Genomic DNA, 25850 nt, shown 5'->3' with positions numbered 1-25850 from the left:
AATCGTCTGGTTAAAAGAAATATTTGTCATTGGTCAATTTTAAATTTTTTTTTACATTAATTAATATGTTAGCATCAATATTTAGATCATTTTTCCTTTAAAAAAAAAACTTTTCTTCAACAGAAAAGAGCATCACATATTTCTAAGTTTGTAATGGATTTTTAAAATATTTATTTTATTAATTTTTGAACATATGTGTTGAAAGCATTTGTGGGTAAATATTTTCGGTATATATCGTATCCACAGAGATTGGTTTAATATTACTTCCGTTCTATAGTTGTTTATTTTGAGTTAGAAAAATAGTTGGGTTTGTTTGTTTATTCTCAAATTGCATCTAACAGAATAATAAGTGACTGATAAAAAGCTTAAAGATGGTTAACAAAGGTAAACGAATATGTTGAGTTCTAGGGTTCATCAACCTATTTCTATACAATTTATTAATTAATCCTTATTCGAACAATCATTTGAAATATTATCTTCACTTATCCTCAAATATGATTCCATGTCTGCAAATCAAATTAGATAAACTTTTACCGATATGAGATTCGATCTCTCCAAATATCAATATCGATAATAGTAATTAAGAACGATAATTATGAAAACCCAATCACAATTCCATCTCTGCAAATTGGGATTGAATCAATATAGTAACCTAGGGCAAAAGTTAGAATCCTTTCTTTCGATCAAAGACTCCACAATGATTTAAGATAAAAACAAGGTTTCTTATTGATAATAAATTCAAACAATTGTTCATAAGAATCAATCAACGGTATTGTATATTCATAAGTTAACTACTACCTTAAACTCAACAAGAATGATTTAGCTCTCCATAGACATGAAGAACAAACAAGTTTTCATGGATGGATTCATCTTCATCAAGGGAATGTCTTCAATTGATGTTAAATTCTCCGTCGGATGTTGTTTGTTGCTCTGGATTAGGATTGCTCTCTGAATTTCGCTCACAAAAGTCTCTCCTCTAAAATTTCTCCAAAGTTCTCTGGTTAATGACGATTAGGGCTTGTATTTATAGCCTTTTTCTTTATAACGTCATCACCGCGGCGCGACACGGTCTGGCGCGGCGCGAACCCAAGACAGAGGGTTTCGCGCGCCTCGCCTCTGCTTTGGCGCGCCTCGCCACTTGCTTTAAATCAATTCTTTGTGATTCCACTTCTTCGGAGCTTCTACGCTTGCGTGTTCCTTCGTCTTTGCTTCTTAACTTCAATATCTGCACAAATAACACCCAAAGTGACGCAAGTTGTTCTACAATTAACATCGAACCTCGAAAGTTCAATTCTAACTATAAAATCCGTAAAATTCACAAGATCTATTCACTTTTAGCTCAAAAAGTAGTTAACTTAACACATGAAATTACCATTAATTTACTCCTAACAAACTCTCCCCAACTTAGAGTTTTGTTTGTCCCTAAACAAAATTACTTACCTCAACAAAACAACAAACCCCTACCAACAATCATGCCACAAGTTTTACAAAAAGGTTTTTCAAATGGCTCAACTCAGCAGCCAAATCAGATATTCCTCATCTCCCTGCAAACTCAGAACACATACATGAAATAGATTTTGAAAGAAAATTACCTCCAGAAGTTCAAAACACTACACAATTGCAATTGAATCAGCACTAATCACTCTCATCAAAAAGTATGATGAATAATAGAGGGGTTAAACACTCATCCAAACAATTAAATCAACAAAAATCCATATCATACGTTCACCATCTTGTTAGCATCAAGTTCTGTGAAATCTGAGAATCAGAAGGTCTTTCCAGGGTTGTAGTGTGGTTTAAGATTCAAAGAAAAGAAGACAAATGAGGGTTGTTCCTATTCTAGGGAAGCATCTGAGTCATAACTCCTTTCCTTTTCCTTTACACCTTCAACTTTTTCACCCTGTCTTCTTTTTCATTCGTAGCTCGATGTTTCTCTTTTTATTTTCAACAATTGTTTTCTTTCAAACATTGCTTTTTCTTTTGTTTCTTTTTTTTCAAGCTACGAATTTCTTTCGTTCTTTGTAAATCACCACTTACATACTTACTCTTCTTTTGATTATGATTCTCCCCAACTTGGAGATCAACCTGTATTTGGAGTATATGAATGCTCCACTACTTTCTATGAAGGTCAAAGAGAAAACACATCACCAAATTTTGTGGTTGATGGTCTACAACAAAATTTTTATTGAGATCAAAACTCACCAGGTTTTTCCTTGGTGTATATGATGAAATTTACCTTGACCTCAGGCTCAAAGAATGGTTAGCAAAGGATCACACTCTCACAGAAGAAAATAAGTTTTAAGATGGAGTCGGCTCAAAGAAACTCTCAGATTCAAACAAATGCCTAAATCACTTCCACATATTTCCACAAACGATACGACAGATGGTTTAGCATGATACAAACAAGTTGAAATAATTGATGGTCTCCTGCATATAGTAAACAATGGAAAGCTTTCCTCACAATGGTTAAGGCTAAGCCGATCCAACAGAAATAGTGTACCATAAAGAACTTCTGCAAAGTATTTACTAACAACCTACGTTTCATGCACACAGTAGAAGTTTGAGTTTGAAAATTCATACCTGACTTGTTACTTATTGAAAAAGAAAGTGAAAACTGAAATTTTTGAACATTCACTCACTACCACTTTCATACATGTTGCTCCATTGTTGGTACTTTGCTTGAGATTTTCATTTTGTTGTGGTAGTACTCTTTCTAAATTGGGGATAAACCAAACAAATAATAAACAGAAAATTAAAAAATGCAAAAGAGTAAATCCACCCCCAAACTTGAACTAAACATTGACCTCAATGTTTCGTAACACGCCCGAGAGGGTTGACTCACAGAGGGTATTGCAATATCAATTGCCTCTTCCTAGCTTTCACCAGAAAGGTTCCCTTATTATTTCCTGAAATAAAAATAAACAAAACAAAATAAAACATTAGCAGCGTGGTTTGCCTCCCACGAAGCGCTTCGTTTAACGTCGCATGGCTCGACGGTTCATGGTTGAATCATCAACCATTGTCTCGTTTTCTTGGCACTTTTCTTACCAATGTGAAGCCCCAAAAGTATTTCATGTTTGCTTGTTTGGTTTCTTCATCCTTAATTCTTACCAATTCAACTCGCGATCTCTCTTCCTTCATTTGTTTTTTCCTCTCCTCAAGAGAGACAACCTCCTTATCCGTTAATTTCTTCTTCTGTGAGAACCTATCCTTGATGAATTTGACACATTTTGGCTTTAACTCTAAACCTTCTGAAAATGGGATGGTGATTTGCAAACGGCTAAACATTTCCATTGGTCGAAAGCAATGACTCTCCTTCCCTTCTTTATTAGGAACTTGTGGAGGAAGTAATGCCAATGAGAGTTTATGCTCATTTGCATTACTACTCTTCTTCAACTCTAAGTCCACCATATTCTCTTTTGAAAAAGTTCTAACTTTTGAAGTTTCTAACTCATTCACAACTTCTTTGATTATATCCTCTTTTTTTGTTCCTTCGACTAACACATCATCTACTTTTTTAGGAGGTCTTGGATAAGGTAGCTTCATTGAGGTATCATACTCAAATTGTATATTTTTCCTGATGTTTATATGCTCTATATTATCTTTTTCAACAACATCTTCCTTGTCATCAACTTCCTCCTCCACTCTCTTCTTTCCAACATCATCACCAATCACTTTTACACTCCTTATAGAAGTAGTATTGCAAGTTTCTACACAAGTCGTAGGGTTTTGAAAAGTTGGGATTTGACTTACGTTTTGCTCGGTTAAGAATTGGGTAAGTTGAACATCTTGCGTTTCCCGGCTTTGTTGAATGGATAAAGAGAGTTGCATGAATTGATTCATGGTTTCCTCTAACTCAGTGGGTCCTCTTTGATAACCTTGATTATAATGTGAAAGCCCTTGTTTATTTGTCATTGACATTTGTATGCACTGATTCATGGTCTCTTCCAACTTAGATTGTCCTCCTTGTTGTTGTGGCGACGGTTGAGTGTAAGGTTGAAAGGCTTGTTGTTGATATTCATGGTTAGCCATATGATACTCCATCGTATCTTCCGGTGTGCCCCATCCGCTATCATAAAACTCACTAACTTGAGGTGTGAACTGTGACACACTTTGAAGGAGGTACTCCATTTGTTGGAATAGGATCTCATTTTGAGCATGAAGTGCAGCATTTATATTTGGGTCGAACATTCCGACAACCAAAAATCTACAAAACTTAGCAAACAAGTGAAATAACAAGATAAAAAAATAAAAAAAAATCAAAATTAAGAGACTATTGCAATAACAAAATCTAAAATAAAGTAACTAACTAAAAATCTAAAATAAAGGAACTAAACTAAAAATCTAAAATAAAGTAACTAAACAAAAAAAATCTAAAAATAAGTAACTAAACAAAAAATCTAAAAATAAGTAAATAACTAAAAATAATATAACTAAAAATAAGGAAATAACTCAAAATAAAAAAACTATTGCAATGCGTGCAATATTGACACCAATCCCCGGCAACGGCGCCAATTTGTTGAAAGTATTTGTGGGTAAATATTTTCGGTATATATCGTATCCACAGAGATTGGTTTAATATTACTGTCGTTCTATAGTTGTTTATTTTGAGTTAGAAAAATAGTTGGGTTTGTTTGTTTATTCTCAAATTGCATCTAACAGAATAATAAGTGACTGATAAAAAGCTTAAAGATGGTTAACAAAGGTAAACGAATATGTTGAGTTCTAGGGTTCATCAACCTATTCCTATACAATTTATTAATTAATCCTTATTCGAACAATCATTTGAAATATTATCTTCACTTATCCTCAAATATGATTCCATGTCTGCAAATCAAATTAGATAAACTTTTACCGGTATGAGATTCGATCTCTCCAAATATCAATATCGATAATAGTAATTAAGAACGATAATTATGAAAACCCAATCACAATTCCATCTCTGCAAATTGGGATTGAATCAATATAGTAACCTAGGGCAAAAGTTAGAATCCTTTCTTTCGATCAAAGACTCCACAATGATTTAAGATAAAAACAAGGTTTCTTATTGATAATAAATTCAAACAATTGTTCATAAGAATCAATCAACGGTATTGTATATTCATAAGTTAACTACTACCTTAAACTCAACAAGAATGATTTAGCTCTCCATAGACATGAAGAACAAACAAGTTTTCATGGATGGATTCATCTTCATCAAGGGAATGTCTTCAATTGATGTTAAACTCTCCGTCGGATGTTGTTTGTTGCTCTGGATTAGGATTGCTCTCTGAATTTCGCTCACAAAAGTCTCTCCTCTAAAAGTTATCCAAAGTTCTCTGGTTAATGACGATTAGGGCTTGTATTTATAGCCTTTTTCTTTATAACGTCATCACCGCGGCGCGAACCCAAGACAGAGGGTTTCGCGCGCCTCGCCTCTGCTTTGGCGCGGCTCGCCACTTGCTTTAAATCAATTCTTTGTGATTCCACTTCTTCGGAGCTTCTACGCTTGCGTGTTCCTTCGTCTTTGCTTCTTAACTTCAATATCTGCACAAATAACACCCAAAGTGACGCAAGTTGTTCTACAATTAACATCGAACCTCGAATGTTCAATTATAACTATAAAATCCGTAAAATTCACAAGATCTATTCACTTTTAGCTCAAAAAGTAGTTAACTTAACACATGAAATTACCATTAATTTACTCCTAACAATATGATTATGTGCCTTATCCATAAAAATTAGCTTTATATTGTTAATTTATTTAATAAACGGTTCGACCATAGGTTTAACCGGATGAACCAAATAAACCTTAAACCAAAAGTCTTGCCGGTTGATCTCAAGTCTGATTTTTTAAACATTGCTCTGCACATTATTATGTAGAGTTTCACTTTGAAACCCCTAAATCAATTCCCCTTTTTTTACTCTCCTTTTTTTCTATTTGTAACTTAATCTCATTCTCTCTCTCTCTTGATTTTTTTTTTGTTTTTAATGACGAGTGTGAGTGAAATCAAGAGAGAGATATATAGTTAGGAGAAGGGAGACGAGAAAAGTGAAGGAAAGGATTGAAATCTGGAAAGTTGAAATTTTCTTCATTTTAAAAAAGAAATAGAGATAATTATTTGCGGAGATAGATACAATAAGGTTTAAAAACAATTAATGATGAATGATCGTCTATATTATTTTATTGATATTTTGATAACGAAGTTTTTTTGTGCAAATGGAAAATATAGTGCTATATTTGTAAATACTATTTTCTCTAGGGCGACAATTTGGGACCATCCTAAGAAAGAAGTACAACCAAACATAATGTCATGCAGGATTAAAGCTTAGGACTTGACAAATGGAGATGGGGATTGAAGTCAATCTAGATAAATGCCAGACGGTCATTGATAAGAGGAGCTCCACCAATGTGAAAGAAGTGCAACAACTTACTAGACGCCTAGCCACTCTTTCTCGCTTCCTCTCATGCGTGGGCGATAAGACTTTCCTCTTCTTCGTCGCCCTAAGGAACAAAGAGAAGTTCGAATAGACAACCGAGTATGATGAAGCTTTCGCCGAGATCAACGAGTTCCTCACATTGCCCCGATCCTCACTCACCTGAAAGAAGTTCCACCCTTGCTCCTTTTCGTTTCAGTCACAAAGCAGGTGATGAGTTCAATCCTTGTCCAAGAAATAAACAAACTAGTGAAACATGTGTATTTCATGAGCAAAGTGTTCGAGGGCGCTGAGACACGCTACCAGAATATTAAAAAGCTCGTGTTAGCCATTGTCACGACAACAAGAAAAATTTGAATTTATTTCCAAGGGCATGTCATCCTAGTGAAAACTAATTATTTTATCTATTAAGTACTGAAGAAGCCCGACATGGCAGGAAGAGCGATATCTTGGTTGGTAGAAATCTCGGAATATGACATCTAGTACACTTTGAGATGAAGCATAAAAACTCAAGCCTTGATTGACTTCATAGCCGAACTTAACTCACTCGTCGAAGAAGATCCACCTTCAGAATGAGCTTTATCCATGGACGTTGCTTCCAACATAAAAGGATTTGGTGCGAGAATAGTGCTCGAAGGACAAGGCGAGATAGTTATTAAGCATAAGGTAAAGTTCAAGTTCACTACCAACAACAACCAAGTAGAATATGAGGCCTTCATTGCCAATATAATCTTCGCCCTGGAAATAGAAGCTACCAAATTAAAAGCCAAAAGTGATTCTCAACTGGTAGCCAACTAGGTATCAGGACACTATCAAGTCAAAGAGCCTATGTTGATAAAATATCTAATAAGATACACAATCTCTCCTCACAATTCATTTATTTTAAAGTAAAACACGTATCCCGCGAACAAAACTTCAGGGCGGACCTCTTGTCAAAGCTAGCCACCTCAAAGGTTGGGCAGTTCAATAGAATGATCATATTGTTAGCTAGAGATTTTGATATGCAGTTAATGTCGATTTAAGGACACCGTGTTTCGAAGAATAGCATGATACATGGCTTCATAAGGCCATTTATGAGTTCATTCTTATGAAAAACTTAATGTTATGTCGAAGTGGAACCCAAAATAATGCCTTTGAAGTCGAAGGAATTAAAGACTTAGAATATTTCAGATATTTGGAAACACGCTCCGACAAGTCACGTTGGATCGTTTCAAGGTTTTGAGCGGGAAAATTTGAAATTCAAACAAATTCGTTTTGGCCAGAAGGGTGCGTGGAAGCTTTAGAAGATCGAAGCATTTGAAATGTCGAACGTGTCACATTTATGTGAAGAGATCGTTAGGGTCGAATTAGTATAAATAGGAGTCTTAATGTTAGGATTCAGGGGTGTTTAATTTGTACAAAATCACTCAAAAATACTCAAGTACCAAACGTAAGAGAAAGAGTTTGCTGAGAATGTACGTGTAACACCATTATTACATTCAATGTTATTTTTACTTTATCAATTCAAGTCATTTATACATCTTTGTCGATTTCCTTTATATTTCAATTGAAGTCTTTAAGTTTTTACTTCCTTTTTATATGTTCTTTTACTTTCCTGTAAACTTTAACTTGAAACCTTTTATTTTGGTTACTTAGAATTCATAGTCAAAGTCATTTTTGTCTACACATATCACAACTTTTCTAAAAGCCTTGAATACCTTTGTCAAACAAAGTAGATACAAAATATGAATTCAATTATAAAGATAACATCACTTAGACACATGTCATATGATCAAACTAGTCGTCCTGTAAGTTACCAAACGTATAGAATTTGGAGGACTAGCGGTTGTTTACCAGAAATCACTGTAAACACATACATGAGATTCTTGCCTCCCCTAACATTGCGACATAGGAAATATAATTTGTGGAATTCATCCCCGAGTCTAGTTGAATGTCTCTTATACTACGCTACCTGCAGTCTAGCAAGCTCCTACTTGACGAGGGAAAAATAAGGAATATCTTAAGGAAAGTTGTCAAGTACACACTACTCTCTTGGAAGCTTTGCAAAATACAGAGGGCTACTCCTATGTTGGGATGCCTGAACGATAACGACATCACTTTGGTTCTCATGAAAGTCCATAAGGGAGCTTGCAACAATCATATTGGCGGAAAAGCTCTCGCCCATAAACTATTAAGAGCAGGTTATTACTGGCCCACATTAATGAAAGACAAAAATGCTTTCATTAGGAAATGTGATCAGTGCCAGAGACATGTTGACCTTCAACACACCCCTACAGAGTTCCTCCAGTTGATGACCTCACCTCGGTCATTCTACCAGTGAGGCATGTATATCCTTGGACCGCTCCCTTTGGCGCCAAAGTTTTAAGACGGTGATAGAGTGAAGATCATAAGTGGTTGGGGAGCTTGTTGCATATAAGATAAGTCAAGAAGCCTAAAGAAGATAAATTGGATTTTCATAGTTTATCTCTATCTTAATTGAATTATTGTAACTGAAACCTAAATTTACAAATATAGTGGAAGAACAAACATTCGATGGACTAAACTAGGTGCATGCAAGGATGATAACGTCGAACCAATATAAATCTTGCCTCACAGTGCAAGCAGAGGAAATGTCAAGGTATTAGACACACCCAATAGGTTTTTGTTTAGTTCAATTATTTTGTATTTTTGGAACAACTTATATATGGTTGATTTTTTTTTATAGTTATATGACTTTTTTCATAATCGTGTACTATGTTTGAATAAATTAATGCATGTCTTTTCCTTCTAAATCAGGATCTAAAATATGCTAGCTTAAATGATCTATATCAAATTTAGTGAATAAAAACACCACAATTGAGTATAAAGAGTATTTCAGATGTGTATGTTTACATACACCCAAATAATTTACGAAGATGCATCTCTAGATCATATTTTGTTGAAAATGAAATGAATATGGAAAAGACAAATTTTTATCATTTTATATATGTTGGAGATATATCTCCAAACATAATAAAAACAATTTTAAATTTTAAGTGTGAGACATACCATAAGAATAAAAAGAACATTCCAAAAAATAATATATAAATGCTCTAAGATTGAATCCCTTAATTTATAACCTAAATTATTGTCATCCAAATAAATACTTTATTTATTTATAATCTTTAAACAACACTCTCAAAACCCTATTTAACAAAACACTTGTAACTTTTTTCAAAGTTATAAAAAATATTTTTCTTATTCTCCATAGTTTACAAATTAAATGAAAGCGAATAACAATTTTATTAAGAAGTTCGGTAAATTTACTAGAAGAGTGTCTTTTTATAAAGAGTAATGTTATTTTTACATTCATATTATACACTAATACTTACACCAATAATTGTTCACCGTATTTATACGGTGAACAATGTTTTTTAAAATAAAATAATATTTTTTATTTTTAAAATTATGGACGACACTGTTCATGTACGGACGTGCATTAACCAACTTCATTACTGCATTAATCAAATTTTTACATTGCATTAACCAAGTCTGATGATTGCTAAAAATTATTTTTAATACCTGGATGTTACATTAACCAACTTCATTACTGCATTAACCAAGTTTTTACTCTGCATTAACCAAATTTGATGACTACTGTAAAGTGATGTTCATGGGTTTAAGAATAGCATTACTCAAATTTGGTTAATGCAGTGTAAAAACTCGGTAAGTGCAGTAATGAAGTTGGTTAATGCAACATCTAGGTATTAAAAATAATTTTTAGCAGTCACCCAACTTGGTTAATGCAATGTAAAAACTTGGTTAATGCAGTAATGAAGTTGGTTAATGCAACATCCAGGTATTAAAAATAATTTTTAGCAGTCATCAAACTTGGTTAATACAGTGTGAAAACTTGATTAATGCAGTAATGAAGTTGATTGATGTACGTCCGTATATGAATAGTGTCGTTCGTAATTTTAAAAAAAATTATAAATATTATTATTTTATTTTAAAAAACATTGTTCACCGTATAAATACGGTGAACAATGTTTGGTGTAAGTATTGGTGTATAATATCGGTGTAAGAATAACATTAAGGAGAAGAGGGAGTAGATGTTGGTGTGGACTTGAATCACCATTGATGACATCTTGGACTTATGAGAATCCTGGAAGAAGATTTCATGGTTGTGGTAATTTTAAGGTGATGGGAAAAAAAGATGCAACTATTTTGAATGGGTTGATGAAGACATGAGCAACCATTCTAAAAATGTGATTAGATATTTGAAGAACAAAAATGATGAGGCTATGGATTTAATTAGGGACACAGAAAAATGAAGACTTGTTGAAAATGAAGATAAAGTTTATGGGTTATTTTTTGGGTTTGTCTATTGTGTTTGTAATTTTTCTTGTGTGTGCCTTAGTTGCAACACATATTTTCAAATGAAGTATTATCGATGTATTTGTCAAAAATACTTATGAGTAATTTCTATGGTTGTGTAATTTCTCTGAATTAGTGAAATGTAAAACATTGTATGCAGAATTGTTATTAATTGTTGTGCAGAATTGTTATGGTTGTGTAATTTCTATGAAAACCATTATAACCAATAGTAAAATTGTTATGCAGAATTGTTATAATTGTTATGCAGAATTATAACCATTATAACCATTATGACCATTATGAAAATTGATATACATTAGTGAAAATTATAACTAGCTGTAAAATTGTTATCCAATTCTAACAATTGTATAACTAGCAGTATAATTGTTATTCAATTCTAATAATTGTATACCAATTCTAACTAGCAGTATACCAATTAATAATTGCATACCAATTCTAACTAGCAGTATACCAATTAATAATTGCATACCAATTCTAACAAGCAGTATACCAATTCTAACTAGCAGCATAACTACCAATAATAGAACCAATATTATGCAGAATTTTATCAAATTCTAACATTATAATTGTTATCCAATTCTAACAATTGTATAACTAGCAGTATAATAATTGCTATCCAATTCTAACAATTGTATACCAATTCTAATAATTGTATACCAAAATTATGTAGAATTATAACTACCAATAATAGAACCAAAATTATGCACAATTATAAACCAAAATAACCAATTGTTATGCATAATTTTGAATATCCACCAGCAGCAGAATTTTAAGCACCAAAATACGTAAACAAGATACGGTATGACAACAGAATTTTAAACTAATTCGAGCACCAGAATTTTAACAGTACAATACCAAAATACATAAACTAATACATCAACAAAACATAGGAATCAAGCTTCTACTCTTGAGTTGGTCTTGGAGCTTGTGATCCTCCCTCTATAACTGTCTGTCCACCACCCTTTTGTCTTCACTTTTTTATTACCACCTTTCGGTATTACTCTCTCAGCCGCCCCTTTTCCTTTGCATGTGCGCTTGTTGTGTCCCATCTTTCCGCAATTTTGACATTTCACCGTTTGAAGTTTTCTTGGTAAAGTGTGTGTGCTTCTTGGCTCATCATTTGTTTTGTTACGGTTCCTTTTTGGGCGGCCAATAGCTCTCATGACTGGAGGTTAGATTGGTCCATTTCTGTCATTCACCCATAGTTGTGGGCCATTTGTCGGCAAGATGACATGGCTATAAGTAGCCATCACAGTAGATCTCCTATTCACAATAAAAATGAAGTAAATTACCTATAGTATGGTTATGATGAAAATGAAGTAAATTACCTATAGTATGGTTATGATGAAAATGAAGTAAATTACCCATAGCATGATGATACATATTCTTCTGGTTCCTTTTGGTTAAACCATATGCAAGCAATAGCATGACAACAAGGTATCCCTGTTAGATCCCACTTCCTGCAACCACATTTCTTCTGCAATAAATTCACAGCGTGTGTTTCAACACCATTCGACACTCCAAAAAGTGCAAAATCATCATCTGAATGCCATGTTGCACTCCATCCTTCAGTCTCCCTCTTTGTTTTTTCTAGTACTTGTTGGATTTTAGGAGTTATGATGTCTTTGACCCTTCCTAAAGATTCTTTTTGAGTTGCAATCCTTAATGTCAAATAATGTTTGATTCTTTCCAACAGTGAAATGATTGGTTTATCCCTGTACTCCAAAATTGCTCTGTTGAATGCCTCACACATATTGTTTACCTGTAAGTCACTATGTGTGTCTGTCTTAAAATGAGATCTACTCCAACAAGCTGCAGGAACATCCATCATGTCTTTCCAAGCTTTAACATTGAGCTCTTTCATATGATTCATTGCTCTCTCCCACCCAGGTATAGTTGCGGCCCTAGCAGCCCTCCATAAAGCCTCCTTCATTTCTAGCCCTGGATATTTCTTTCTCCAATTACCATACAAATGTTTCACACATAATCTATGTTAAACATGTTAACTGGTTTCTAGAATGGCTGGTACCAATCCCTATAATAACATAAACATTGTAACACAATATTGTAAATCATACTGTAATGACATAAAGTAACACAATATTGTAACAACTTTCAACCATTGCAATAACATACTGCCTTGACATAATCTAATACTCTATATTGTAATAACTTTCAGCCATTGCAATAACATACTGTTTTGACATAAAGTAATACTCTATATTGTAACAACTTTCAGCCATTGCAATAACATACTGTTTTTACTTAATGTAAAACAATATTGTAATAACTTAAAGTAGCATACCTTTTGTTGATCGGAGATAAATCCATAGAACTTGTGATGAATGGATTGTAGATCTTCAAGTAATAACTTTATGAACTATTGCCATGAATCTTTTGTCCCCGCTTCCACGACTGCATATGCTATTGGCATCATCTTGTTATTTCATCCTTACCAACAATAGATATTAATTGACCTCCAAAGTCCCCTTTTAAAAAACATGAATCTAACCCAATAAGTGGCTTGCATGTGGTTGCAAATGCAGCCTTACATGCTTCCAAGCACACATAAATTCTCTCAAAAACAGGACCACAATCGGAAACAACACATTGTATCTTAACCGTCGAGTTTGGATTTGATTTGAGCAATTCTTCAGCATACCTCCTTAAATGTGTGAATTGTTCACGACCAGCCCCGTAAATCAGCTCCATTGCTTTCCTCTTGGCCCTGTAAGCTTGGTCACTTGATAACTTCACACCCCATTTCTGCATGGCTTCTGCAATCAAATCTTTAGTATTCATGTCAGGACTATGTCGTAATGTATAAACAAAATTACGAGCTAACCAATCTGTTTTTGCTTGTCTATTCTTTGGTGTCTGATAACAACTATGTTCATTTGTGAAGCTAACAAGTTGCCAAAATAGATTGTCGGTCCTCATACTAAAGCGCATATTAAATGGACAACCTTCCATGCACCGTACAACCATTCTCTTCTTGTCATTTTTTCTTAAGACAACATTTTTCTTCTTATCCATTGCATACTCTTTTATGGCATCTCTAACTTGCAACTTATCCTTGAACATCATGCCTAACTCAAATTTCTTGCTATTTTTGAAAATTGGAAACCTCTCAGTCTCATCTTCAACATCACTTTTTGGGGGAGTTTGAAGCTCATCTGAATCAAAACTCTCGTTATCAGAAATTACATTATGACCTAAGGAATTCTGAGTTTGATCATTGGGCAACACTGTTGTCCAATCTACATCAACATCAGGGCCTAAGTCAATATCACTTTCATCCACATCCTCATCACTAGGCTCATGATTAGGATCTGTTTCACTTTCATCTTCCTCCATATTCACTTTATCAGCTTGCACATCCTCCACATTCACTTCATCAGCCTCCACATTCACTTTTTCAGCTTGCGCATCATCCATATTTACTTCATCAGCCTCCACATTCACTTTATCAGCTTGCACATCCTCCACATTCACTTCATCCGTTTCAACAAAATCAGGTATTTCAACTGGGTGTTCAACATAAACATCGACAATATTATGTCCTTTAACATCTTCAATAAAGGTTAGAACATCTTGGTCATTATTCAACGGTCGAAGGCCTCGAGTAAATGTAAACATAGGGTTCCAATACCAAAGACACTTTATATTGCCATATCCTTTACTTTTAATCACGCTTTCAAGATCCATATAAGACATTAAGTCAACGTCCCAATCCCAATCCATTTCAGACACCATTTCACCTACGTACAACTTTACAGTTTGACAGTTTGACAGTTTGTATTCTAAGTCTGACAGTTTGTGACAGTGCTGGCCTACACAAAACATGTATAATAAACACCCATTAGGGACATGGAGTTGGTACCACATAAAGAACTTTGTAATAAAATACTCATGAAATAGAGTTGGGACCACAAACAGAACATAGTAATAAAATACTCATCGAACAAATTTGGGACCACCAACAGAATTTTATGCTAAAATAATACCAACAAAATAGCGCAACACAGTACCCTAACTTAAAACAACTCATTCAGCAAAACAAAAATGGCGCAAAACCTTAATAAAAAACAGTTGAGACAACAACCACTTACCTCAATACATATGTTGGATTTGACATTGAAGATGATGTTCAGGCGAAATAGGGCGAAATCACAGAAGCTTGATGACAGTTGAGACAAAGCCGAACGTAGGAGACGAGCTTAATGGACAATAACGTTTTGAATACCACCGATGACGAAGAGGGTGCGTTTCTGGAATGGGTGGTGGTTTTCTGAAGAACAACGATGATGTATTACAAGGAATTGAAATTGACTCATTCCAATTAGGGTTCACTTAAATAAATTAGGAAACCTAAATAATATTTGCTTATTTTTGTTATTCTGAAATAATAATATATTATGTAATTTTCAAAATCATTAAAATATATCAGAAATAAATAATGTAACTTGGCATGTGACACGTAATCAAAATGTATGCCATGTCATCAAAAATTCCACTTAGATTTGAACAGGGACTTAAATCCTCTAAAAATCAAAGTTGAGGGACCAAATTTCCGAATTCTAAAATAGAAGGACCAAAAAGTTAACAAATGCATAATAGAGTGACTAAAAGTGCAATTAAGCGTAAATTAATTTTATACATATTCTAAGTTAAATAAAATGAAAATTGAAGAATTGAATGAAATAGAATATAATGCATTTCATGTTGCTTAGTTCATTTATTTTTTTTATCAATTCAAACAATAAAATATAATATTTTACTAATCTACTTTTAATATAATAAAGTACAATACATATGAATTCCTCTCATTAACCCTCTAATCACCAATTTGAGGGTGATAATCGGGGACACAACGGTAATTGCATAATCCTTAATAATTTAATTAAAAATATGTATCCCATAATCATTGCATTACTTTTCAATTGTCCAATTTCTTTTCCATAATTAATATTATTGTCATGCTTTTGTAGATAGTTGTGCAAATCTGCATGGAATACAGCAAAACCCTTTGCACGCTTTTTCTCTTTGGTTGCTCAAGAAAACTTCACTTCTTCTATCATCCTTCTATATATATTATGGCTTTTGATTTCAGGCTCCAAACCCTACATTTGGCTTATCTTCCTCTCCTGTTTCCGCCCATCAATATTAGGTTTATCTTTTTCGCGTAGATTTTGCGATACATCCTCCATGCCACACTGTTAGTTGTTTTTCTAAACGAGTTTTGTTTTAAGCTATCTATTTTTCCATTTCTGCAGAATATGAGTCATAAATTTGACTGCATAAAAGACATCAGCGACAAGAAGGAGACATGGAGATTGGCTGTTCGAATTATTGATCTATGGAGCGTTGTTAACAGTAAGGGTGCTGAACATCTGGAGATGGTTATCATGGATGCTGCGCTATAAATATTTCATTTTCGTTTAATCTTGCATTTTTTCATTATTAGCAAGCGTTTTCTGGGATTAACCATATTTTACATTTGTTGTCAGGGTGATCGAATTCAAGTTTTGATTCGGGCTGATCATACAGATAAGTGGAAATCAAGAATTCAAGAGAATATGACTTGCATAATCAACAACGGTACTGTATTTGATAACGATTTTCAGTGGAAGCTGTGTGACCATTCGAAGAAATTCGTGTTCCTTGGTGGTACGACCATGAAACATATGGATGTACAAAATATTCCTCCTCTGAAGTATTATTTCAAAGAGTTTTGCGAAATTAATGCAGGCAAATGTCATCTTAACAGACTTGAAGGTAGAAAAAAACATTAAGCACGCTTTACTTCTTATAAGGATCCATTTACTTATAACATTTGCCATATTTGATCTCTTTTGCAGATATTATAGGTGTTGTACATGAGATAAACAATATGCAGTCAAACACTCCAGGAAAGAGGACATTTGCGGCCCTCAGTCTGAAAGATTTAAGGTATATTTGTTCCCCTTAATCCTCTTTCAGTATTTATTTATCGATTATTATGATTCAATGTAAATTTTTCTTAACCCACTTTTTGGTTTAACATCTCAGCAGTGACATTATTAACTGCACATTATGGGAGAGCTATGGTACTAAGTTTTTGGATTATTATAATGACCCAACTAACACGGGTGCTATTGTTATCATACTAACCCATGCAATGATCAAGGATTCCCAGGGTTTGTTTTTATTTTTTTTTCTGCTGTTTGCCTTATCACATTTTTTCAACAATGTTGTAAACTTTTTTTTTCTTCAATCAGTATCCAATGCATGGAGTGGTTCAAAGCTGCTAATCAACGAAGACATCCAGGAGATTTCTGAGTTTTTGTCAAAGTATTAACATTAGGCAGTCTTTTATTTCAATTAGTTTTGCATGTTGATTCCAATTTATAACATGGATTTATTATAATATTCCCAGGTTGCCTGCAAATGAGCAATCCCAAAAGCCTTCGCAATCTGCCAAATCTATGTCTCTTTGGTCTGGTGGATCTCAGTTTACAATACTTGAAAAATTTGTTCATAAGGCAAAGTGCATTCCTTTGAGTCAATTCTGCAAAATTAAACAAGTATAACTCAGAAATTCGTAAATGTATATTCAAGTTATTACCAAGTATCTATATGTATTTGTAATGTTTTTATTTTTATCTTTAGGACATGTTATGTGTTACTGTTGGAACTACCACAAAATTTTATGTATCCAAGCATGGTTGGTTTTACTATGGTTGCACAAGGTGCTCTGTGAATGCTACTGATTTGAACAATCCATACCAGTGTGTATGTGGCGAAAATGTTCACAAACTCATACCAAGGTTGTTTGTTATAATTATTTCTATTTATGACCTTTTAACCCTTTTTGTCTAAGATCACTAAATTATACCTATATGTATTTATGTAATAGGTACAAAGTTGATATATATGTTTATGACGGTGAATCAAAGTTCCGATTTGTATTTTGGGATGCCGACTGTGAGCAGATTATAGGACAATCTGCTGATAGCATGCATAAATCAATGTTAGAGGTATGTTAATAATTTAGTTTCTTTGTAAAATAGTATAATATATGGTTTCTAACATTCTTTTTCAACTTTAGAATGGTGAAGATGATCCCATGGTTTATCCTGACGAGCTTGACATGTTATTGGAAAAGAAAATGGCTTTGAGAGCTAAAGTACAACCAACCTTTGGGCAAGCATCTGTTTGGAAGCTTTCTTATGATGAAGAATTTGTCAGTCAAATTGAAAAGGATTATATTGCTGATGAGGTTTTTCAGTTTATAGTAATCCGCTTGAATATCTTAAATTAACTGGAATCCAACTGTATTAATAATATCCTATTGTATAATACAGGCTCATAGTCTTCCTCCCATTCAAAATGCTGTTGCTGATCATGTTGATACTTCCATGGTATGTTATTTGATAATTTGCAATGTTTTCATGCAAAACATGTATTTTATTCCATATTTTACTAAATCTCTTTATTACATTCGAAGGAGTCCTTATCTGCATTTGGAGAAAATGATCCTGACAAGAGTTTGGCCAATACCCCATCAAAGAGTGTTTCTCATGTTGTTGATGCTGAAGAATCGGATTGTCAGCTTTTAGGACTTACACAATATTCAGGAACCAAACCACCCAAAAAAGTGAAGATTGAACCAAATGCTTGAAGACTTCATCAACTTTTTTAATTTATGCATCCTATATCTAATTTGCTGGAACTTATAATCCTATGGTTTCTGTTTTTTGGTTGTTAAATTTATGGGATGTATTGTTTTATTTACTTTGTGGTACTGCATTTTGTACCAACAAACCTTTCACTCTTGGACAACATGTAGTTTTTGTATTCAAGCATTTTATTTAATTTCAATTTCGAGATTGCCATGGAATTATTTTGTTCAATTTTATTCAATGTCTTATTCTGAATTTAGTGTTATGACAGTTTTTTTGGGTTGTATTGTTTCAAAATTATATCTACTTTTGTTTATCACTTTTGGACAAGATGGATGTTAGATAGTTTTACATTTTTGCCCAATCCAATTGTACTTTTACTTAATCATATTAGTTTACATAATATGATTCTAATATATGCTGAAGGTGATATATTGTTATTTAAATTTGTTATGTAACAATTTAACCATCTGACAATCAACCTATATATTTTATTTACAAAATCATAATAATCACATTATACAAGTTTAATTTGAACCATTTTTTTCTTCTTGCATATTTAGGGTTCTTTTTAAATATTGTATGAATTACTAAATCATGCTCCTATTAACATTTTCAAAAACAAATATTCTCATCAACCAATATAACTTTTGCTATTCCATTATTTTTGTTGCTAAACTTATAATAGTTTTTATTTATTCATGAAATATTTTCAATAATCTCCCTTTTTTACTCAAGCCACTTACTCACTCATTTCATTTATTACATGCTTTGGAAACTAGACAAGTTAAGTTTGTTTCACACTTTAAACAATCATCATTGCTTTTCTATCATGCTTTGGATGTTTAATGACACTTAACGTGTAATGCCAAGAATGATAATCATTACAATATCAAAACAAAATTGTGTATGAAAGAGATTAATTAATGACTATGCTAACCGTGCAGATGAAAGTAAAGGACCAAACAAAGGCATCATTGCTAATATCAATTCCTACTATAATTATTACATATCCACATAACTTAAACATACATATATTATGGCTTTATATTCCTACCAAGTCTTTGTCCGAAAATCTGTCTAAACAAATCAAATAAGCAGAAATATGGATGATCAGAATCAAAAGGCTCTTGAAGATAAATGGTTTAGCAGTGTGTTAAGCAAAAAAAGATCAGCAGAAGCAAGACTTCATCGTAAACGTCAACTTCAATCCAAGAGAGCAAAGAAATTGAATGGACTGCAGAAGGAGAATGTAGGAAAGACTACCCCAATTAGTAGACATGATAATGCTCATGCAAGAATTCCATTTTCTACCATCTCTCAGAGCATTCCAAGTTCCAGCAATTCGGTTATAACAACTTTGCAGAAAACTCATGCTTCCTCAGTGATCAGTAGTGTTGCAAATTCGTTGAATAAAAAACGTCCAAGAGTCCTTACTTGCAGGAACATCAATATGAGAGGGACGAATTTAAAGAATAGATTTGATAACGTTGTTGGTGAATGTGGTTCTACATCTTCAAAAAACTCTCCATTACATACTACCGAAATCAATGAACTTTTTGAAGATGACAACGAAGAGGATAATATGCATGATGATTCGTCAGAGAGTATGGTTTATTTATGGTAATGTACATTCTCAATGAATTTAAACAGTAAACAAATTTCTAATTAACTTTGCATGTATCAATTTCCATAGGTTGGAGTTCAGACGACAGCATGGTTATGGACGAAGATGAAGAAGATATGGACAATCAAGCTGTAATGGTCAATGCACCACCATCAGGTTTTGTAACAATAATGTAATCATTGTCAGTGTAATACGGTGAACTGACTTTTTATAATCGAAAATGTCGCGGTTAAGCATGAGTCGCCACCGACTTTTATTTTATCCAATTGGAAAGGCTAAAAGAACAGAAAAAGACCTTTTAAAAAGATTTTGAGTTCGGGGGGTAAGTTATACAAAGGGAAGGTGTAAAGCGCCCTTTGTATCCATGGTTATCCATGGGCTCTTAATTGCTTGGCTCACTTTGTTTATTTGAAATGCTTGAAAATGAGGTGTGAAAAGTAAAAACTTTGAAGAAGAACTTTAGCTTGTAAATAAGCGTAGTCTTTTTGAATTTGATTTGAAAAGAGTGGGAAAAGAGTTTTGAGTTTTTAGAGCAAGCAATTAGTAGCAACTACCCTAAGTTTGAAAAATTGTTCTTTTAGTCTGTCGGGTGAAAGGGTCTATCCATACCATGAGAAGGCAGGAAGTCTTTCAATTGGATGTTAAGGGTCATCGAGAGTATCGTTCGCCATAAGACTGTCCCTTGCCATAAAGAGGGCAGGTAGTCTAAGGGAAGGATATAATAGTCATTTTATCTTTTTTGGCATCATGCGAGGATACCTTAGCAATAGGGACAATTATCTTTATAAGGCAACCTCGAGGGAGTTTCAATAACTTTGAAGGCAACATTGCTTTAGGTATCCTCGGAATCGAGGGACTTGACTATTTTAAGGCATTATCAATAAGGCAACAAGGCAACAATAATAAGTAATAAGGCGACAAGGCAACCAGAGGGACTACCCTAAAGGTGTGTGGGTGCAACAATCACGTGGTTCAATTCGGTGATATTTATCTTGTAAAAATTAGTGATCTATGTTCAATTCATGGTTATCACTCCCTAAATTACTAACCACAGCAATTAATAATTTTAAAGGCAGAAAATAAATTCCTACGCTATTACAATAAACACCTGCGGGGATGGGGGATTAAAACAGAAAATAAGAGAAATCAATAATTAGTATGAACGTCTTCGAATGCCTTGATCTTCCTCGAACCCTCAATTGACTCTGAAAATTATGGGAAAAATAAAATAAGGGTGAGTGCATTACAAATTCATTGGCGGTTGGAATAAACCCTATTTTGGGCAAAAGGCAAAATAAAAATTAAAACGATAATTAAACAAAGAGAGAGTTAGAAACTTAGCTTTTTATTGATGGCGCATGGCTGAAGAACCTTTGATTAACCTGAAAAAAATTTAAGAATGAAGAAAATAAAGGTTAGTGTATTAAAGTTCAACAATTATAACGTGGCAGATTAAAACTAAAAGAGTAATAATTGAGGCAAGCAAAATGGCAAGGCAAACCCCAAAAGGGATAAAAGTTAACCAAGGTTAATGGACAAACCTACCAGTAAACCTAAGGCTATTAGGATTTATAAATGCATCGAAGTTAACAAACCAAAATAAAATAATTGATTAAAATTCTATACAAAAATAATAATTTTTATGGTTTAAAAAACGATTATTGGTAAAATTGTGAAAAAAATGAGTTTACGATTAAAATTAAGAATTAAAATAAAACATTATTTTAATTAATGTGTTTTTATGGAAAAGAAAATAATAATTACTAGTTAATAAAAACTGAAGAAAATAGTTTGCTAAAAAAAGAGAGGAAACATGTAATTAAATAAAATAAATAATAAAAAAAATAGAAAAAAACTTAGCTCTAGTATGGTGTGATGCGCCCATGAGGTTCCATGGTGTGCCTCTCTCTTCAGATGCGTAGGATCCAATCATGGGGGATCTGGTGGTCTACTTTTGAGGGTGCATGGTAAGCTTTCGCTGGCCATGAATACTGGATCTATAGGCAAAGAATAAGAGAGAAAATTGAACAAAATTATTGTAACAAGTGAGGATCGAACCCCTGCACTGATGGTACAACATCCTCCTTGTCCACCAAAGGCACTTCGCTTGTTTGCTGTTTGGAAGACAACCAAGAAACATTATATTCAAAATTATAAATTAAATGGGCTAGTCAAATGGAATTCAGACCTGGGCCCCACAAGTATACGCGAGGACCAATGGGAGAGGAGAGAGGATCAAAGAACGTTGACTGGCCAAAGGGAATCTCGCGCGTGGGCCATGCATGCAGTCTCTTTTTTCCGGCAGCCACACGCGACGGCGTCCACCATCTTCTCCGGTGGAAGCTTTTCTCTAACACCTGCAAAACGAGCAAACAACAAGGCAAATCCGCCCAGACCACCTAAAAAGGGGGCTGCGAGTTCAATGGCGATGGTTTCGAGGCCTAAAACGGCGTGTTTACATGAAAACGAAAGAGGAGACCCTTCATGCCCTAACAATGGCAGGTCATGATTTACACGTTAAAGCTTGCTTTTAATGATTCAAACCCGTTCTATTGGACATCATGCGATCATACAATCAATCAAAAACCGTTAGTACTGCATGAATCAACAGAATCGAAGTTAAGAACTTTACCAAACCGACGAGACTTGGAGGACACGTTCTGAGATGCTTTGGCTTCGTGTAATGGTATGGATTGATTGCTGGGACCTTCAGGAGCACGAATATGTTTTTGGAATTGATGGAGAATGGCTGCACATGAAGAAACCTTATGCCCTAGTTTGTGAGATCTTTAGAAGCTTTGAATCCTTATTCCCTTGGCTGCAAAACGTGTCCCCTTATGCTGAGCATGTTGTAGTATATATATAGAGCAATTTAGGTCACATAATGGGCTTGGATACTTTGATTCTTGGAGAGAAAGAAATTTTGGTGAAAATTATATAATTAATTTTTTTTTCTATTTTTGCATAGAATCTTGATTCAATTCTTCCAACCTTATTTAACACGTTTTTTCCCTTAAATGAGGAGTATTTTGATGATTGAATTTGATTGTAAAGTCAAATCCTTGATTTAAAACCTAATTATTTCATATTTATATGATTTATTATTGTTTAGATGAATTAAAATTCAAATAAATAAAATAAATACTATAAAAATAAAACAATTAGTTTAGGAATACTCAAAAGTTCCATGGATACGTTTGGAATGCATCTTTTAGGCCCATTAGTCCAAAAACACCAAATTGTGCAATTAGGATTTTGAGTTTTTCTTGAGAATCGACCAACTTCTGAGCCTTGTATCTCCTTCAATTTTAATCACATGGAGATGATATAGGACTTTTTGGAAAGCCCTAGGTGTCCTCTACAACCTAATTTTGGTCTCATCTCAATTGAGTATACCATGTTCAAGTTATAAGCTTTGAGAAAAAACGTCTTTTTGCGATTTTTTTAGAAGGACCTGTAATGTTTTGGCTCATATCTCTCAAATGAAGAATTTTTAGACTTGGCATGTGAGAGACAAATTTGTAGATAATTCAATTTCCTTCAAAATGAGCTTTGGATGGAAAATTTTTGATGTTCCATGTGAAAGTTATGGCTGGTCAAAGTTGGGTTGACTTTCTCCTTAAAACCCTAATTTTAGAAACTTTAGGTTTTGTTGATTTCTGGACTCTTCTTGATGAATCATGATCAATACTTGATCAAATGATAAATGATACTTCATAATGAGGATGTTGACCAAAAATCAGAAGTTTTGACTGTGGTTTGACTTTAGGTCAACCAGTCGATTATCGATCGTTTGGGCCATTGACTAAGTAATCCTTTGAATCAGGACTTGAAACTTGGCACAGAGGACACTTTGAATCATATGAGAGGCCATGTAGTCCACTTCAGGTGTCAGAAGCTGATTTTACTTTGAGAGGATCAAAACCCTAGTTTGAGGGTTGTTGTTTAGGAGAGGCTGTATGCTGCCTTCTTGTATATCTTTGTGCATTTGAAAGTCAGATAGATTGAAATATGATTAAATATGATGGGTAAATTTTGGGGTATGACAGCTGCCCCTGTTCAATCTTCTTGTACCTGAGGATGTAGATTGGCTTGTGTGCCTGTCGGAATCTGAAGGTAGAAGAGGATTGAACACTAGAATACCCAGAAATTTGCCCCAGCTGAAGTAGGGACTTCTTGTAGGAGATGGGCTTAAAGATGCCATCCGAGCAGAGTATTGTCAGAGATGGGCTTAAAGATGCCATCTATCTTGATAAGTTTTGAAAGTCAGAATGAATCGTACGTTAGATTATATCTGAATTTGAAGTGTTGAGAAGTAGTTGTTTGAGTGTCGATCGTTACGGAACCGTCCGAGGTTACCGCTTTTATATTTTGAAAAGTTGATTGTTTATGGAACCGTCTGAGGTGTCGACTTAAAACTGAAGGTAGAACGTTAAGGAACCGTCCAAGGTATCAACTTAAATCTGAAGGTAGATCATTAAGGAACCGTCCAAGGTATCGACTTAGATCTAACGGTAGATTGTTAAGGAACCGTCCAAGGTATCGACTTAACTCTGAAGGTGGGTCATTAAGGAACCGTCCAAGGTATCGACTTAACTCCAAAGGTAGACCATTAAGGAACCGTCCAAGGTATCGACTTAGATCTAAAGGTAGATTGTTAAGGAACCGTCCAAGGTATCGACTTAACTCTGAAGGTGGATCATTAAGGAACCGTCCAAGGTATCGACTTAACTCCAAAGGTAGATCATTAAGGAACCGTCCAAGGTATCGACTTAGATCTAAAGGTAGATTGTTAAGGAACCGTCCAAGGTATCGACTTAACTCTGAAGGTGGATCATTAAGGAACCGTCCAAGGTATCGACTTAACTCCAAAGGTAGACCATTAAGGAACCGTCCAAGGTATCGACTTAGATCTAAAGGTAGATTGTTAAGGAACCGTCCAAGGTATCGACTTAACTCTGAAGGTGGATCATTAAGGAACCGTCCAAGGTATCGACTTAACTCCAAAGGTAGATCATTAAGGAACCGTCCAAGGTATCGACTTAGATCTGAAGGTAGATAATGTTTATTTGACTGTAGCAGTAACCTGAAAAAGGTAAAGTTAGTTTTTTATGCCATGTCATGATGCATGTAATGCGTTTATGTGACGGGATTCTCAAAATAAATGAGAACCTCGCATGTTATGTACGCACTTGTCGCGATGCATTATGTATTATGTATGAAAATGTATGCAGTTGTATGAATATGTTTATGATTTATGATATGTGAATATGATTTATGTTGTCTTGGTTGAGAAAATAAATCTCTGTATCATTGTGATTTTATTGTCTGGTCTTGTCTTGAAGATGCTCAGCTGGGGATTTATGGTTTCTGCTTTGGGATGATCAGTGACTTGATGTTCCCTGATTTAGAGATATTAATAAACCATGTTGGAGAAGAGCAACATGTTGGATGACCGGTAGTGTTGAAGATGTAAGCTCTGTTGGGGAGCCATGTCTTTATCGAGACGAGAACTTTTGAAGATATCTTCCTAATGATTACTCTGTGGGGATATGATCTTATGAACGTGGCTCTGTGGGGAGATGTGGGTGTCTTGAAAGTTGCCCCCAGTATCATAGTAACTTACTACTTGATTCAGGACACGCCACTGAGTATTGATCAAGATGTTGAACTGGACTTGCATAGATTTGCCCCTGCTTGTAGGGACTTTGGAAAGATTCGCCTCGCGAGGACTTTATGAGATGTGCACTATGGGCGTCATGCCCCGAGTAATCATAGGCCAAGGA

At 34.3% G+C, this 25850-nt stretch overlaps 2 protein-coding genes across 2 annotated transcripts; one reads left to right on the top strand and one right to left on the bottom strand.

Annotated features, from left to right (window-relative positions):
* Positions 1-13206: 13206 nt before the first annotated feature.
* On the bottom strand, positions 13207-14517 carry LOC131658204 (uncharacterized). The gene has a single exon (XM_058927527.1). The coding sequence runs from the start codon at positions 14515-14517 to the stop codon at positions 13207-13209; it is 1311 nt and encodes a 436-aa protein (XP_058783510.1).
* A 507-nt stretch (positions 14518-15024) lies between these two features.
* LOC131658203 (uncharacterized) lies at positions 15025-18436 on the top strand. Its single transcript, XM_058927526.1, has 12 exons — positions 15025-15036; positions 16050-16175; positions 16284-16524; positions 16635-16725; positions 16825-16952; positions 17034-17106; positions 17192-17339; positions 17425-17582; positions 17672-17792; positions 17864-18034; positions 18120-18176; positions 18263-18436. The coding sequence occupies exons 1-12, from the start codon at positions 15025-15027 to the stop codon at positions 18434-18436; spliced, it is 1500 nt and encodes a 499-aa protein (XP_058783509.1).
* Positions 18437-25850: the final 7414 nt, after the last annotated feature.

The sequence above is a fragment of the Vicia villosa genome, linkage group LG3, assembly GCF_029867415.1.
Source record: "Vicia villosa cultivar HV-30 ecotype Madison, WI linkage group LG3, Vvil1.0, whole genome shotgun sequence".
NCBI classification, from domain to species: Eukaryota; Viridiplantae; Streptophyta; class Magnoliopsida; order Fabales; family Fabaceae; genus Vicia; species Vicia villosa.
Note: the sequence above shows the minus strand (reverse complement) of the source record. Positions and strands in the feature narration are given on the sequence as shown.

Coding starts and splice junctions, on each gene's coding strand:
- LOC131658204 (XM_058927527.1), bottom strand. CDS start 14,517: ATGGATTGGGATTGGGACGTTGACTTAATGTCTTATATGGATCTTGAA.
- LOC131658203 (XM_058927526.1), top strand. Junction 16,953..17,033: donor AATGATCAAGGATTCCCAGG/GTTTGTTTTTAT, acceptor TTCTTCAATCAG/TATCCAATGCATGGAGTGGT. Junction 17,583..17,671: donor GTTCACAAACTCATACCAAG/GTTGTTTGTTAT, acceptor TTTATGTAATAG/GTACAAAGTTGATATATATG.